Source organism: Dreissena polymorpha, chromosome 3, assembly GCF_020536995.1.
Source record: "Dreissena polymorpha isolate Duluth1 chromosome 3, UMN_Dpol_1.0, whole genome shotgun sequence".
In the NCBI taxonomy this organism is placed as follows: Eukaryota; Metazoa; Mollusca; class Bivalvia; order Myida; family Dreissenidae; genus Dreissena; species Dreissena polymorpha.
The window spans coordinates 126,482,927-126,501,004 of NC_068357.1; the positions used below are offsets into that span (position 1 = coordinate 126,482,927).

The 18,078-nt window shown below is 36.6% G+C and overlaps 1 protein-coding gene across 1 annotated transcript; it reads left to right on the top strand.

Moving 5' to 3' along the window:
• The first annotated feature begins 8,742 nt into the window (after positions 1-8,742).
• On the top strand, positions 8,743-9,618 carry LOC127872574 (neuronal acetylcholine receptor subunit alpha-2-like). Its single transcript, XM_052415900.1, has one exon. It carries the CDS (start codon positions 8,743-8,745, stop codon positions 9,616-9,618), a length of 876 nt encoding a protein of 291 aa, XP_052271860.1.
• The last annotated feature ends 8,460 nt before the right edge of the window (positions 9,619-18,078 follow it).

The following is an 18,078-nucleotide window of genomic DNA, read 5'->3' on the forward strand; positions in this document are numbered from 1 at the left end:
CTGAAAATCAATAGGGTTCATCTGCGAGTCATGATAAATGAACCTTTGAAGTTTCATGATCCTAGGCATAAGCGTTCTTGAGTTATCATCCGGAAACCGTTTTACTATTTCGGGTCACCTTGACCTTGACCTTTGAGCTAGTGTCCTCAAAATCAACAGTGGTCATCTGCGAATCATGATCAATGTGCACATGAAGTTTCATGATCCTAGGCATAAGCGTTCTTGAGTTATCATTAGGAAACCATTTTACTATTTCGGGTCACCGTGACCTTGCTCTTTGACATAGTGAACTCAATATCAATATGGGTCATCTGCGAGTCATTATCAATGCTCCTATGAAGTTTCATGATCCTAGGCATAAGCATTTTTGAGTTATCGTCCGGAAACCATCTGGTGGACGGACATACGGACCGACATGTGCAAAACAATATACCCTCTCTTCTTCGAAGGGGGGCATAATAATACAGTAGCATGAACCAACAAGGGAGGCAACATGTTATGTCACAATTTGGCAGTGTATAAAAAGTGGTACTTAATTATCTCGCTGAACATGGGTCTAAATTACGGTTAAAAGCATTATTCTGATTGGATGAAACAGTCCGAAATCATCCAATAAATAAAGTCGAGATATTTATCTTGCGGAACATGCAACGCCATGCCGCATGCAAGCTATCAATAAAGTAAAAATCGTAAATCAAAAAGTTTGTTTTGTTTTTTTTCGCGGTCATAGACAGTGTTCCTGGCTGAAAACAATGCAATATTACTTTTAAATCATTAATGTATTAGTTTTTGGCAAAAAAGAGGTAGAATATTAGTGTAAAACATAATTTCTTTTATTTAAACTTGTGTCTGCTATAACTTAACGAGTGGTTACAGAAATTACCGATTGTACAGATGTATCGACAGACATATGCAAAACGAAAGAATAGCTTGCATATTTCAAATTTATCAGCCTTGAAATTACCCATTAATCAAATGAGAATCGAAATTATTAAAATATAAACCAGTAATGTTCATTAACACCAAAATCTTTTGGCACAACCATCATATTTTTGGAAACCGTGACGTATTGTTTTTCGGAAACTGACGATCGGTAATTTCCATAACCATTTGGAAAATGTCATTACTGACAAGTTTCGTTTCTAATGTTTTTCTCAAATATTCTACCACAAAATTAGTGTATACCATTACACAAATGAATGACAAGTAATAATTCCTTGATTTTGGAGAGGGACACTGTCTATAAATGCTTATAAAAACGCATTAAGGCTAAACTTAAGTGCATAAAATATTGAAAAATAAATCATAATTCAAGTGAAGACAAGTGTTTGTTTTATCCGATATATTCATTCATCCACATTGCTCAGACACTCAATTATATTGGAAATTATTACGAATATCTGATAAAACTTGCATTATTTTTTTTTATCTTTTAACTTTCATTTCATAAATGTTTTTTTTTGATAAACGCTGTTAATTATTTATTGTATATAGATTTCTCTATAGTTTGAAAAACATTTAGGCAAATATTTCTCGTGTAAGATAAAATGCAAATAATAAATAAAATATTCCCTTTTAATCAGTATGTTGGCTTATCAGTCAATAACAATATCACTTTGAACATTGAATTATTTAAAAGTTATAACAAACATTAAATGTTCTCCGAACAAATGATTCATAACACATATAACAGATTGAAATGAAGATATGAACAAATCAAGGTTGCTAGGTTGCCCGCCTTGAATGGTCCTGTTAGTATGGAAGTACTTGATATATAAATTTATTAGCCTGTCGATGTTGTAAAGACATAAATATTGTATGAATGTCTCAAAGTGTAGAATTATTTTGCATTTAGTAAAAGAAAGGAAACATATAACCCTTAAGTGGCTGACAAGAGCTTGTGGCTGAATACAACTAAAAAGAGGCATTATGATTCTTGAAAATAAAAGTAAACATCATTATATATGAATTTTCTGATCAAAAGTGTTATTTTTAGTGAATAGGGGAAATACACCGCTCTTAAGCAAACAGCTTTCAAGCAACTGCAGGCTGAACTGGATCTAAACTGGCCACAATCGCCTTAATGTCTCTGTTACTGGGATACAGTTCATTTAACTTTAAAGGGATCTTTTCACGATTTTGGTAAATTGACAAAAAATGAAAAAAGTTGTATCGGATTCGCAAATTTTCGTTTTAGTTATGTTATTTTTAGGAAACAGTATTACTGAACATTTACCATGGTCTAATATAGCCATTATATGCATCTTTTAACGATTTAAAAATTATAAAGCGTTGCAACGCGAAACGATTGAATAATTTGGAGAGTTATGTTGTTGTTGTTTAATTGTGTGAAACTACGAAGATTGCTTATATAAGGTATAAAATACATCAACCATTCATACTTGGCAGAATAGTCGAGCAGGCTAATGCGTTTTTACTCCAGGACTAAGGGAGTCACTGGTTCGAGCCCTGCTGCGGACTACTTTTTTTAAAGAATTTTATTCTGGATTTTTAACTGGAGCTTTTAAGATCCAATGTTTACATTTATCAATATAAAGCATTTAATGACTTATGTCATAACATTACAAAATCTGTGAAAAGGCCCCTTTAACATAATATCTACTCCTATAAATATCAGGTCGATATACATGGACTAAACGGTAAATTACGTCTAATTATTTTGACTATAATGATATCAACTACTTAAAAGAATGAAGAAAGAATTAATACAAACCAGTAATTTGAGTAAAGAGTTTGTAATCAATGTTGTATTTCAGAACAGCGTGGTGATATGCAAATCCCATATGACATGTTGATATCGGGTATCATAGCCATTTAATAAGTCGCAAAACGCTCGAACAAAATTTATAAAGCAAAATGTGACTTAAATTGATAACTAAAAATACCAGTATAAACAGTATTCCAGTTATGCCTTGTCAAGCTGTCGAGATCCAGAAAGTGCTTCATTCACATTGAATATATCCTTCGAATTCCATTTATTGTTGCATTACTAAATAGCGAAACAAGCCTATTTAAGCTGTAAAAAAGTTTTGACACGAGTGTTATCAAGTCTCTAATGGGCGAAGCCATTGTTGTAGAAAGTGATCCATTCACATCGAATATATCCTTCAAATTCCGTCCATTGTTGTCATTAGCGGAGATTTAGTGAAGAAATAATTCATATATCATAAATGACAGCTTCTAAATAGCGAAACAAGCCAATTTATGCAGTAAGAAAGTTTTGACTCGAGACTCTCATGGGGGCGGCCATTGTTGAATGTTGAAACACGAACGACAACTCTGCTAAGAGAATGTTATCAATGACGAACAATCTCCTACGCAGTGGCGAATGCAAAAGGGAAGTAACTGAAAAATCAAGTTATCTCAATCGGACTGGCTCGGTCTTTTACATAGGTCGCCATTGTGAAGAATTTTTTGATGGTTATCATACCTTGGACGATGCTTGAAAGTCAATAAAAGTTGCGGTTATAGTTAACATCGGAGCATAATTTAGTATTTCTGCTTGGTTACATGGATTTGTTTAGGTCTTCAGATAAACATAAATAAGTAATCATTAGTTTGAAACAACGCAAAATGATACGTAAAGACCATTTTATGTTGATTGGCCGACACTTTTATTTTATTTACGATTCTTTACAACAACACCATTTTCTCGTTATTATTGTTCTTTAATTTTAGGTATTTTTTAGTGTTATGAACCTAAATTCATACACTATTTTCAAAATATAAAAGAAAAAGATACACATTTTCATAATATCAAACTTAAACAAAACTACAACCCTACCAAATCTGGTAGGATTTTCTTGTGATGGCAGAGATTGTACATGTATGTGAGAGCATGGAACGACAACTCTGCATGGAGATTGCTATATATTAATCCATGTACGGGTTATATTTGAGTTATTCAAAAAGTAGAACTAATTTATCTAATATCCACGATTAGACGAAATTTAATGGTGCTTTATATTCAATTTTTGCTAATTGCATGGTCCTCTACCTCAGTTAACTGATTCTCTTGTACACACACGTTCGTATCCTTCATATAATATAATTAATTATAAGAACATCAAAACTAGCGCAACTTTGAGTTACACTTATATTTAACAAAATCAACGCGCGTACTGACTCCTTTCGTTGGGTCAAAAAAGCACTGGTAGTAGTAGTTGCTTGTGTTGTTGTTTGTCGATGGAATCGGTCTGAAGAGGTCAAAGAGAAAAGGCTTAAAGTGTCCCCGATAAACAACTTCACTTCATTTATTCCATTGGCTGATTTGAGCATAATAACCCAGAACATTGGAAAAATGACCGCGTCTTTGTAGTATAGCATGTAACAATGTTTAACTGTGTGTTCAGCATGAAACAATGTTATCTCTTATGAAAAGGTTTGATGGATAGAACAGTTTTACACTTAACGCTTAACATCAATACACTTTGTGTGTGCACATTTATATTCAGTGGATTGTCAGCTCCAAAGCGTTTGTTCTTAAAGGCTTTGTTCTCATATTTAGTAATTACTACCACATTGCTGTCTGCGTACTAGTATATTTGAGTTCACAGAGGTATGGTTTATACCTATCCTGATATTCGTTTTGGCCAAACCATTTTAATTGTTTTCGAAATTGAACATAAAACATGTACAAGTATAAAGTTTTAAACAAGCCATCGTTCCAGTAGTGGAATCGTGACCTCACTTTAATGCATTGTATTCCAACCAGCAAGGTATCAGAGTCAGTTCGCGACCAGTGAAATGATCGTTATATAATATAGGCGCTATCGCGTTAACTATGTGAACTGGCATTTTATTTAGACCAGAAATATGTTAAATGAAGATATTCGGAGATATAATTATGGTATGTCAATAATCGATTCTTAATGTGTTTTCAACAATACCATGATACACATTAGTTTTGATTAGTTTAACAAGAATTATTCCACCATATATTGACCAATGTATTAATTAATTATGAGCGCGATGATTCCCAATACTGTTAATAATATCATCGAATAGCAATGCCCGACAAACCACTAAAACAGATTTGTTCGAAGAACGCGCGTATAAATATTTAAAATATGTACGGATACTTCGCGTGTGGCCGGTTAACTTATATGTTTTATTTTCTCTTCCATTTTTCTTTTGGTTTTCTGTTTTGTATCTATAGATATATGATCAGCAATATGTGATAATGTAAAATAAGCCTCGAAAACTTCGCGTAACATCCCGAACTGCGTGTGATGCAGCTAAGAACTGCACAGAAAAAGACATTCGCCATATTTGATCCCATTCATTAAACTCTTTAGCTTTCAACAACTCCAACCATAATCAACGCCGTATATCTTTTTTTTAAAGATATTTGTTGTATAAATCTGATAAACCATAAGGTTTCAAACGCAGATTCTCATACTGACGGGATTTCACGGGACGTAATGCCGAAGAATCACGTCCTAATAATAAAACAAGCAACATGTTTGAGAAATTCTTATTTTATTAACTAAATTAAAGTTGACCACTACTTCAAAGCCATTAAATAGCTTAAACATTATATATGTTGGTATATATTTGTCTACAACTGTTATGGAAAAGAAATCTTTGTATCAGCAAAGTACAAACCACATTAACCATGGAAAATCTGCACGTAGAGTTACAGTCAAGTCTAAATGTGTGATATATTCAATAAGTCTTTATTGAACTATTCCTCAACTAGCTCAGATTTCAGATTTTAATTGAAAGTTTTGGAATGAAAACAAATATTTACTATGTTCAACAAACAGCCTGTGACAATACTTCGCCTAATGAAAACTTCATTTAAGAGTTGGAAACGAACAATCAAATGTCCGAATAATATTAGTTTAGTTAACAGCGTTGTGTACAATACGGTGATATTGCCGTGCTATGGGAAAAAAGTAGAAGACTTTTGCGCAGATCTGCTTTTTTGTGATTTTGATTTTTGATTTTTAAGGGGTCGTTCTGAATTGGCTCGGAAATGATCGGAAATGATCGGAAATGATCGTTTTTACTCGGACCGTTTAATACGGTATATATTGGGCGTTTAGACCGTCGTGTTTTACTTAAATGTAAAGGGGTAATTGTGTATGTATTTATTTGTTAATTTTCATTCAGAATGATACATGATCATTTGTATTTATACCGTCAATTTCTAATTTTAGTATCACCAACGTTGGTATTTGGTCTTTTCTATCATTATTATTATCGGTAATAACGACCGGACTCATAAGATTTTTTATTTATTGTTATTCTATGCAGACATTCAGTTATTGTGATTAATTAATTACCATTGAAAAAAACGTTTTTTGCTTATGTTCATTTATTAATTTAGACAATAATGTATATAAGTTTAATTCGCCAGTATACAACTAATAAAAAACCGGAAAACACGATATTAATCTATTAATTCGGTATGTATATTGTGCCTGTATTTATAGACAAGTTTACAGCATAATATATTGTCAAATAACAAGATTACAAAGAGTATATAGAAAAATGAAAAATAACACAAGTCCTACATGATATATACTCTCAAGTTACGCTTGTCATGTTAACAATTGAAATGACAATGTCAAGCCTTTATAAATACAGAACAAAGATAGACTGCAATTAACGGGACCTTTTCACGTTCTGTTGTTGTCGTTATATTTTATGACACTACGAGGATTGCTTATATAAAGTATATAACAAGATAAATGTTTTGGCTATTATTATACAATTTATTTGGTGCAATAATTGCTTTTGGAAGAGAATTTTTTGCCTTTGTTCAGACCCAGGTGATGTGCAGGAAATTTGAAGGTTGTATCCCTTGTATACATTTGTATTTTTAGAGTATTTTTTATTGAATATGCCTGAGCGAGCACTTTGTTGGATTTTCGGGGCCAACTGAAAATAACCCATTGTCATCGATGTTTCCAACAGAAAGCAGAGACACAAAGACATCCCCAACAACAGTAAGTAACTCAACAATGAATCGTTGGACATTTCTTCAAAGTACAGTTTAGCTTAAAGGGACTTATTTTTACCGATTTTTTCCATTTTCAATAATGCAAATAAACGTTTTTCATTTTCACTACACACATTTTCTCAGCATTATGATTAACTGGACACCAGCTGTGCATGTATATTTTATATATTTAATAGAGTTTTACTCGAGGCTTTATTTTGCTTATTGTTATGAACAGTCTCTGGAGAGCACTGACTGTAAAAACAACAGAGATGTCAGTGATGATATTGGCCTCAACGATGCTTTCCTCACAATCTAGGCAGTAGGTTTATATGACTGACTTACATAAATCATTGTGTGGACAACTATTGAACCGTGTCACGCGTTAGAATACGTATAGGAAATTTCTGATCTGTCGCAATAAAAAACGCGAAGATGGAAGGAATTTACTAATTGGTTTCTTCAAGGTAACCCATTTTTCTGTTTTATTGTTGTTGTTGATATTTATTTATTGGTGATTATGACTATTTAAAACATGTTCACAAAGGAACAGTAACTACTTTGCTTTTCTCTAACAAAATGTTCATGCTATTTATGTTAAACTTCGCGAAGACGTCATATAGCAATCATTATACTTTTTGCCAAATTATGGCTATTTTATCGTCGCTATTGACTCTGTGTATTATTTTAATTTTTTACTTGAATCGGCTCTTTTCGCGTAAGAAGTTGATTTTAAAAATAAACCGCGGTGATATTTAGTTACTTATTTTAAAATTTCGCCTTTTTATGAGTGCGTATGCTTTAAATGTATGAACGGCGTTGACAGTTGTTCAAAGCTATGAAGTTTTCGAAGTCGACGATACGTCATCAATACTTGGAGATATGTAAATATAGATGTAATGATGTAGAATGTTCTAGAATTCATTTGTATACATATTTAGAGAATGCAAACTTTTAGCCGTGTATTGGTAACACTGGTCTTATTGCATGTGCTTGAAATGTTGAATGTGTCGTCCCAGATAAGCCTGTTCAGTCCGAACAGGCTATTACGGGACGACATTTTCAACCTAAATTGGATTTTCGTTTAGAATATAGGTCCTCTACACGAAAGATTCATTAAAAGCGGAAAGTGTCTTCGCTGAAAAGCCTGTGCGGACTGAACATGCTTATCTGGCATAACACTTTACGCACATGCATTAAGCCCAGTTTTCCCAGAACGCGGCTAAAATATCAACCGTTTATTGCAGACCAACGATGGCTCCAATCTTGTTTGCACTTGCGCCTGCTCTCGCCGTGTTGATGACGGCATACAACGATGCGCACGCTCAAGCGATCAAGGATGCTGAACGTTTGTTCAGTAACCTAATGGTGGATTACAACAAAATGTTCAGGCCAGTGTTGAATCAGTCGAAACCGGTTGTTGTATCTACTTGGTTAGATCTCGTCTCTATCCAAGATTTTAACGAAGTCGAAGAGAAAATATCATTTACAGCTATATTGTTCCTGACATGGACGGATGAGCGACTGGGTTGGGACCCTGAGAAATACGGCGGTATTAATAACATCAATATTGACGTAAGCAAGATTTGGGCTCCACAAATGATGCTGCTTAACAATGTCCTAAAATCGACCGTCTTTATGAAGACTGGCATACAGTCAGTGTCAATGCGTCGGGGAGTTGCCTTTTTTTCATAGCCAACGTCTTTACATCATCTTGCGATGTTGACGTCACTTTCTATCCATGGGATACGCAGACATGCGCGTTTCAATTCATGCATGCGAAATACGAGCCTAGAAAGATCGTTCTGTGGCCACTCAAAGGCAATGTGGATTTCAACTACTACTGGCCTAATGGTGCCTGGGACCTCGTGAACACCAGCGTTACCTCAGAGATTTACGGCTACATAGTGAGTTTCAAGATCGAGGTGGAAAGGAAGCCGCAATTTGCGATAGTTAATGTGATACTTCCGCTGATTATCATGTCCGCGCTGAATATCCTGGTGTTCCTGATCCCTACGGATTGTGGGGAGCGCATCTCCTTCTGCTTAACGGTTCTGCTTTCCATCGCGGTCTTCCTGACGCTTGTGGGAGACAACCTCCCGAAGAACTCGAGGCCGATGTCGGTGTTCAGCTACTACCTGGTGTCAGTGCTCATCATCAGCGTCGCCATCTCGCTCGCCGTCATATGCAGCCTTCACACGTACCACCGAGGTGAGAAGCAACATCCTGGGGCCGCGTGGAGGGCTGTCGCCAGGCGTTTAGGCTGCTACTGTGCGCGGCGGTCAGGGCCAGAGAAAGCGTACAGGGTTACCGGTATTCCGGGTGTTGATTACAAACTTGCTCGGCCGGAAAACGCTACCCCTCGGGCTTCGCTCGGCATGCATTTAGTGCCATACCCGATGCGCAATCATCGTGGTGTATTCCTGAACCGCAACACACATGTTAAAGGGACTCTGTCTTCAGATCATTCGGAGGACTCAACATTTCACGAGGAAGATTTGCATGAAGGTGATAGCTCAGTAATGGAAATCAAATGGTCAGAAGTGAGCATTGCCTTGGATAAAGTATTTTTCGTCTTTTTCAGTCTTATTCTAACGACTGACACGCTGTGCTTTTTCATGGTCATTTACAACAATGTAACTCTATGAAAGAGTAATTTAAAACTTACAAAAACTATTCAATGACCAAATTGGACAGTATTGTTATCACGTCATACTCTTAGTCGTCTATGATCACATCAATTATAACACGACATCTTGGTGGTGATAAAATGTGTTAAACCGTAATTACTCTTAAGTTTCCAGACACTAAGTTTTCGGACGCCCTCTTTTTAATCCCCAATAGATATATTTTGTAACTCCTACTTTTCGAACACTCAGGTTTCCCCGAATAAAAATGAGTCTAAATTTGTGGACAGATGCATTGCACGTGTATCAACATTCGTACTATTTGTGTTGATCCGTTGAATGCGAGATGGGGGTTAATTTGGTTAAAAGCGCTAAATCGAGATCGGATATACTTAGTTTTAAAATTAATGATGGAAATGCATAATTAGAACGTAAAAACTTCGCAAGTTATTAGGAAATAAATTAACCGTTTTTTATGGATAATGGTGCACGACTTAACACAAGTGTGTTTTGGACACTGACTGTTTTAACCGACTGTCAACCTCCTGTTCTACAGACTGCAATATTCCTCCCAATTAACACATTTTCTTTCTTTAGTCCGCACAAGCGAATCAGAGACGACACTTTCCGCTTTTATAATATTTTTCGTTTAAAGAATGTCTCTTCTTAGCAAAAATCCAGTTTACGCGGAAAATGTCGTCACTGATTAACCTATGCGGACTGCACAGGCTAATCTGGGACGACGCTAAACGCACATGGATCAAACTCCATTTTCACAGAGCAAGCACAATTATTTACATACGATGATAAAATAATACGTTGGAATGATACAGCTCGGGTGGTTCTAAATAACCAATAATAGGTAAATAGGGAAAACAAGTGCAATTGCCGTCATATGTTTACAAAATAAACATGCACTGTTATTACAGCCCGGGCTATTAGAATAACTCTCGGTCAGTTTTCAAATTAAGAAAGTGCACAACGGTAACGTCTGGGGGACCGTTTCATAAACGATCGTACGACAATTTTAACTTACGAGAGAATTTTGTAATCTTAATTAGTAGATGAACTAGTTCGCCATGCTCGTCAAATATATACGGCGCTTGAGATGCCAATGTAATTAATTAAGTACATACGAATTGATATATTCGTTTGATCATGAAAATTGTTTAATAGTGTGAAAACAGATTGAACAACACAGTTGTTTTTCATGCTCAAACTGCGGTGCACTGTTAAGTCAAATTGATTAGCGTCTTTAAAAAATAACATCTTAGATTCGAAGCCAACAGTACAATATTAAGTGTCAACTGGTTAAGAAAATTCAAGTTCTAATGACCATTTACTAAGCCCTAGTTGGTGAGTCCTAAAGGGTCGCGTGTAAAAATTGTATTATTTTATTTTCTGAACATGACTTGTTTTGAGAAAAAAAATCCTACACTCATAAGAGAATTGTATACGATATAAAAAAAACATTACTCCGAGCAAGTTTCCAAATTCGAACTCGTTTAATATGAATTATTTTGAATAGTTTGAATAGTTTGTTGTATTTTTATGTTAATATTGAACCATTTAAAAAAATCAAGGATGACCACAAGACCTCCCCAATTATCATCTGTTTTATTCGTTCAAACGTACCAACTAGTACAATTTGTGCATCTATTTCAAATGTTGATTTATGTAAAACAAAACCTTTTTTACAGTGTGTTTATACTGCTGTATATACGTTTGTCGGACCGTATTTGGTACAAAAACGAATATGGTACATTTGTACCATATTCGGCCGAATATGGTACAAATGTACCATACTCGGACCGAAGATGGTACAATTTTCGACCGAATATGGTACAAACATTGTACAATATTCGGTTGGAATAAGTTTTTCTATGCTCGCCAAAACGTATTTGGTACATACCAAAAAAACTCATAAAAATGAAAATGGCCTACGTATATGGTACATAAATTATGTATTTCTTAATAAATGAAATAGTCTGCCGATGTGTAAACTTTTTTTCAAACTCAAATACATTGTATTAACCTAATATTGGAAGTGACAAAAGTATCATCATCATCATCATCATCATCATCATCATCATCATCATCATCATCATCATCATCATCATCATCATCGTCGTCGTCGTCGTCGTCGTCGTCGTCGTAACTAGCAGTAACAGAAACAGCTAACCTAACCACACTTTACATGGATTTTGCTGGTTGTGTAACTGTTTCGCCGGCTAGCTCAGTCGGTTGCGCGTCAGATTGGCAAGCAGGCGGCCTGGGTTCGATTCCCGGGCGGGCCAGATACTTTCGTGGAGATCATTAATAGCAATTTTCAAATTTTTAAAACTTTTTTTTTCCAAAGTGTATTTTCACCAAAATCCGATTTAAGAGATTTTGAGCTCTTTTAAATGAATATATCTCTCCAAAAATAAGGATGTTTGACTGGCTGCTTTAGACAGGTGTGACTGTATTCCTAAACATTACTTTGTAAAGTTGATTTGTCGTTCCGACGTCATATTGCTGAGAAGCCGACAAAGCTTTGAAGTTTCCGATTTTTTCTTTGATAACGTGCCGCTTTAAAAAGGCGGGAATTTTGCACACGAGTCTTACTCAGAAGTCAGTAACCATATTTGACTTGGCGGTCGGCAAGAAAAGTTGTGATTTTCGACTAGAAAGAATTGAAATCCAAACTTTCTTCAAACTTTAAAAGAATTCTTGACAGTAAGTACTGTACATAATTTTAATTTTCAGTTGTCTTAATATGCATTGATGTTTTAACATGCATTGATTTTTATGTTTTATGCCCCCCCCCCCCTCAGAGTGCATTTGCAGTTGTCCGTCCGTCTATCCAATTGTCCGTGGCATTCCTTCCGGGTGCGTAACTCCTAAACTGCTAAAATATTTAAGCTACAGTCATTTTTTCGAAAGTGTATTTTCCACCAAAATCAGATCGAGCTCCTGTAATCTGTAGATTTGAACATTTTAAATTTTATGGAGTTTATAGGTCTTTGACCTTCGAACCCTGCCTAGTCGTGACTTCTGGTGAGCGACCTAGGCCCCCAGGGCCCCTTCTTTATATCCCTTCCATCCACGTAGCATTGGGTTCTACAGACCGTTTGTCCGTTGACCGCCATAAGTTTGCCCGCTATTTTTCCCCTGAATTTGAATTCGGTTGGATTTCAATGAAACTTTACATGAAGTACTTGCTACTTTCATTGCGCATATTGCCCGGAAGTTCGGATTGTAAATTTTAGCGGAGCTATCAGACGAGTGATTTTAGCTCAGCTCATGTCGTGAGACATTCGTTTTCGACACGCGGTGTTCAATACAAGCTCTATTAACTAATGAAGTATAAATGTATAATAACTTATTATATTATTTCAGATGAAGGAAGCAATTAGGAGAAAAAGGAAGCAATTAGGGTGCTTGCCCAGGTCGAAGTACGACATTATTGTCAGATGTTTAAACGGATCGTTCGATGTCCCTGTGAAGAAACGGACACCTGAAGAGAATAATTGTTTGGCCATGATTAGAAAACGTAAGGACTTCGAGCTTGGTGACCGGGGTTCTTTATTGTGTGGCGGAAAGCAAGTCCTTGTGAAAGAAGATCTTCCTAGATTTGTTGAGAAGATGTTCATGGAAAACAAAGGATGTGGAGCAAGGGTTATTTACAACAAACTGAAAGTAAATTACACGGGGTTCTCGGAACAAGCTATCCTTGAAATACTGTACAATAGCAAGTATTACCATGAGAAGTATCCGAGATTTACAAACAAGCCAAAGCCAAAGACAATTACAGAAGAGGAACCAGGCAAAAGATGGCAGATTGACATAATTAACATGAAAAATCAAAGTGTTAGCTACAAGGGGTCCACATACAGTTATATTCTACAAGTCGTGGACGTTTATTCTAGGTACGTTATGCCAAAACCCCTGAAAACGAAGAGTTCGCGTGAAGTTGCAAAGGCATTAGAGGACGTGTTGATGGTTAACCTTGCCCCTGACATCATCCAATGTGACAACGGACTGGAATTTAAAGGCCCTAGTATGAAACTTTTGTTGAACAAGTACAACATCAAAATGATCAATAGTAGGCCGTATCATCCTCAATCACAGGGCAAGTGTGAAAGGTCAAACAGTGTTATAAAGGCCAAGATTCTATTTGCAACAAAAAGTAAACGTGGATTTAACTGGGTCGAAGGGCTTCAAGATTTAGCCTATGCCATAAACACAAGTTTCAAACGAGTTCTTGGGGGTCTCACGCCCTTTGAAGCCTACTACGGAAGAAGTCATGTTTTTACCAAAGAACGTCATAGTTCTCGTGAAATAAAGAAAACCATACGGCGAGCAAATAAAAAGGCTTACAGGTCGCTGTTGAAAAACGCAACTTCCCCAAGCAAGTACAAAGTAGGAGAGACAGTATTAATTCGCTATCCCTTTCGAAAATCCAGGGTGCCAACCAAAAGATATGTTATCGAAGGCAAGGTAGAAAAAGTAAAACGAAATGGTGTTTATATCGTGTCATTTCAAGTACCGAACAAACCCGAACTTGGATTCGTAAGCAAATCGGTTGGGGTCGAAAACATGACTAGCCTAACTGTTGCGTTAGAGAAACAACGAAAAATTAAAAAACATTCATTAAAACAGAACCGCTCAGAGAAACAAAATCACAGAACTAAGTACTATCATGTTTTAACACACCATGAAAATCTGCAGTTGTTGGATGGGGTGAATATTGCCATGGACCCAAATCCGGATGGAAATTGTCAATTTGCTGCTATATCGCATCAACTTGGTAAAATTGGTATATACAAAGACGTAGATGCTTTACGTAAGGAAGCAGTCCATCACATTGTAGAAAACAGATATTTCTATGAAACTTTTGTCTATGATGAAACATTTGATGAATACGTTAAGAATATGTCTAAGAATGGGACATACGGCGACAACCTCACGCTCATTGCACTTATGAGAGAATATAATTTGCAGTGCCTGGTAGTTTCTACCCGAGGACTAGAACACTCATCAATTGTGTCAGCAGATGGAAAGTTCGATGGTGATGTTGGAACAATTGCATTGGGGTATGTCGGACCGTATTTGGTACAAAAACGAATATGGTACATTTGTACCATATTCGGCCGAATATGGTACAAATGTACCATACTCGGACCGAAGATGGTACAATTTTCGACCGAATATGGTACAAACATTGTACCATATTCGGTTGGAATAAGTTTTTCTATGCTCGCCAAAACGTATTTGGTACATACCAAAAAAACTCATAAAAATGAAAATGGCCTACGTATATGGTACATAAATTATGTATTTCTTAATAAATGAAATAGTCTGCCGATGTGTAAACTTTTTTTCAAACTCAAATACATTGTATTAACCTAATATTGGAAGTGACAAAAGTATCATCATCATCATCATCATCATCATCATCATCATCATCATCATCATCGTCGTCGTCGTCGTCGTCGTCGTCGTCGTAACTAGCAGTAACAGAAACAGCTAACCTAACCACACTTTAGATGGATTTTGCTGGTTGTGTAACTGTTTCGCCGGCTAGCTCAGTCGGTTGCGCGTCAGATTGGCACGCAGGCGGCCTGGGTTCGTTTCCCGGGCGGGCCAGATACTTTCGTGGAGATCATTAATAGCAATTTTCAAATTTTTAAAACTTTTTTTTTCGAAAGTGTATTTTCACCAAAATCCGATTTAAGAGATTTTGAGCTCTTTTAAATGAATATATCTCTCCAAAAATAAGGATGTTTGACTGGCTGCTTTAGACAGGTGTGACTGTATTCCTAAACATTACTTTGTAAAGTTGATTTGTCGTTCCGACGTCATATTGCTGAGAAGCCGACAAAGCTTTGAAGTTTCCGATTTTTTCTTTGATAACGTGCCGCTTTAAAAAGGCGGGAATTTTGCACACGAGTCTTACTCAGAAGTCAGTAACCATATTTGACTTGGCGGTCGGCAAGAAAAGTTGTGATTTTCGACTAGAAAGAATTGAAATCCAAACTTTCTTCAAACTTCAAAAGAATTCTTGACAGTAAGTACTGTACATAATTTTAATTTTCAGTTGTCTTAATATGCATTGATGTTTTAACATGCATTGATTTTTATGTTTTATGCCCCCCCCCCCCCCTCAGAGTGCATTTGCAGTTGTCCGTCCGTCTATCCAATTGTCCGTGGCATTCCTTCCGGGTGCGTAACTCCTAAACTGCTAAAATATTTAAGCTACAGTCATTTTTTCGAAAGTGTATTTTCAACCAAAATCAGATCGAGCTCCTGTAATCTGTAGATTTGAACATTTTAAATTTTATGGAGTTTATAGGTCTTTGACCTTCGAACCCTGCCTAGTCGTGACTTCTGGTGAGCGACCTAGGCCCCCAGGGCCCCTTCTTTATATCCCTTCCATCCACGTAGCATTGGTTTCTACAGACCGTTTGTCCGTTGACCGCCATAAGTTTGCCCGCTATTTTTCCCCTGAATTTGAATTCGGTTGGATTTCAATGAAACTTTACATGAAGTACTTGCTACTTTCATTGCGCATATTGCCCGGAAGTTCGGATTGTAAATTTTAGCGGAGCTATCAGACGAGTGATTTTAGCTCAGCTCATGTCGTGAGACATTCGTTTTCGACACGCGGTGTTCAATACAAGCTCTATTAACTAATGAAGTATAAATGTATAATAACTTATTATATTATTTCAGATGAAGGAAGCAATTAGGAGAAAAAGGAAGCAATTAGGGTGCTTGCCCAGGTCGAAGTACGACATTATTGTCAGATGTTTAAACGGATCGTTCGATGTCCCTGTGAAGAAACGGACACCTGAAGAGAATAATTGTTTGGCCATGATTAGAAAACGTAAGGACTTCGAGCTTGGTGACCGGGGTTCTTTATTGTGTGGCGGAAAGCAAGTCCTTGTGAAAGAAGATCTTCCTAGATTTGTTGAGAAGATGTTCATGGAAAACAAAGGATGTGGAGCAAGGGTTATTTACAACAAACTGAAAGTAAATTACACGGGGTTCTCGGAACAAGCTATCCTTGAAATACTGTACAATAGCAAGTATTACCATGAGAAGTATCCGAGATTTACAAACAAGCCAAAGCCAAAGACAATTACAGAAGAGGAACCAGGCAAAAGATGGCAGATTGACATAATTAACATGAAAAATCAAAGTGTTAGCTACAAGGGGTCCACATACAGTTATATTCTACAAGTCGTGGACGTTTATTCTAGGTACGTTATGCCAAAACCCCTGAAAACGAAGAGTTCGCGTGAAGTTGCAAAGGCATTAGAGGACGTGTTGATGGTTAACCTTGCCCCTGACATCATCCAATGTGACAACGGACTGGAATTTAAAGGCCCTAGTATGAAACTTTTGTTGAACAAGTACAACATCAAAATGATCAATAGTAGGCCGTATCATCCTCAATCACAGGGCAAGTGTGAAAGGTCAAACAGTGTTATAAAGGCCAAGATTCTATTTGCAACAAAAAGTAAACGTGGATTTAACTGGGTCGAAGGGCTTCAAGATTTAGCCTATGCCATAAACACAAGTTTCAAACGAGTTCTTGGGGGTCTCACGCCCTTTGAAGCCTACTACGGAAGAAGTCATGTTTTTACCAAAGAACGTCATAGTTCTCGTGAAATAAAGAAAACCATACGGCGAGCAAATAAAAAGGCTTACAGGTCGCTGTTGAAAAACGCAACTTCCCCAAGCAAGTACAAAGTAGGAGAGACAGTATTAATTCGCTATCCCTTTCGAAAATCCAGGGTGCCAACCAAAAGATATGTTATCGAAGGCAAGGTAGAAAAAGTAAAACGAAATGGTTTTTATATCGTGTCATTTCAAGTACCGAACAAACCCGAACTTGGATTCGTAAGCAAATCGGTTGGGGTCGAAAACATGACTAGCCTAACTGTTGCGTTAGAGAAACAACGAAAAATTAAAAAACATTCATTAAAACAGAACCGCTCAGAGAAACAAAATCACAGAACTAAGTACTATCATGTTTTAACACACCATGAAAATCTGCAGTTGTTGGATGGGGTGAATATTGCCATGGACCCAAATCCGGATGGAAATTGTCAATTTGCTGCTATATCGCATCAACTTGGTAAAATTGGTATATACAAAGACGTAGATGCTTTACGTAAGGAAGCAGTCCATCACATTGTAGAAAACAGATATTTCTATGAAACTTTTGTCTATGATGAAACATTTGATGAATACGTTAAGAATATGTCTAAGAATGGGACATACGGCGACAACCTCACGCTCATTGCACTTATGAGAGAATATAATTTGCAGTGCCTGGTAGTTTCTACCCGAGGACTAGAACACTCATCAATTGTGTCAGCAGATGGAAAGTTCGATGGTGATGTTGGAACAATTGCATTGGGGTATTTCCCAGAAGGATTTGGCATGCATTACGTTAGTATCCGTATCAATCAACGCGTGTACAAGGAC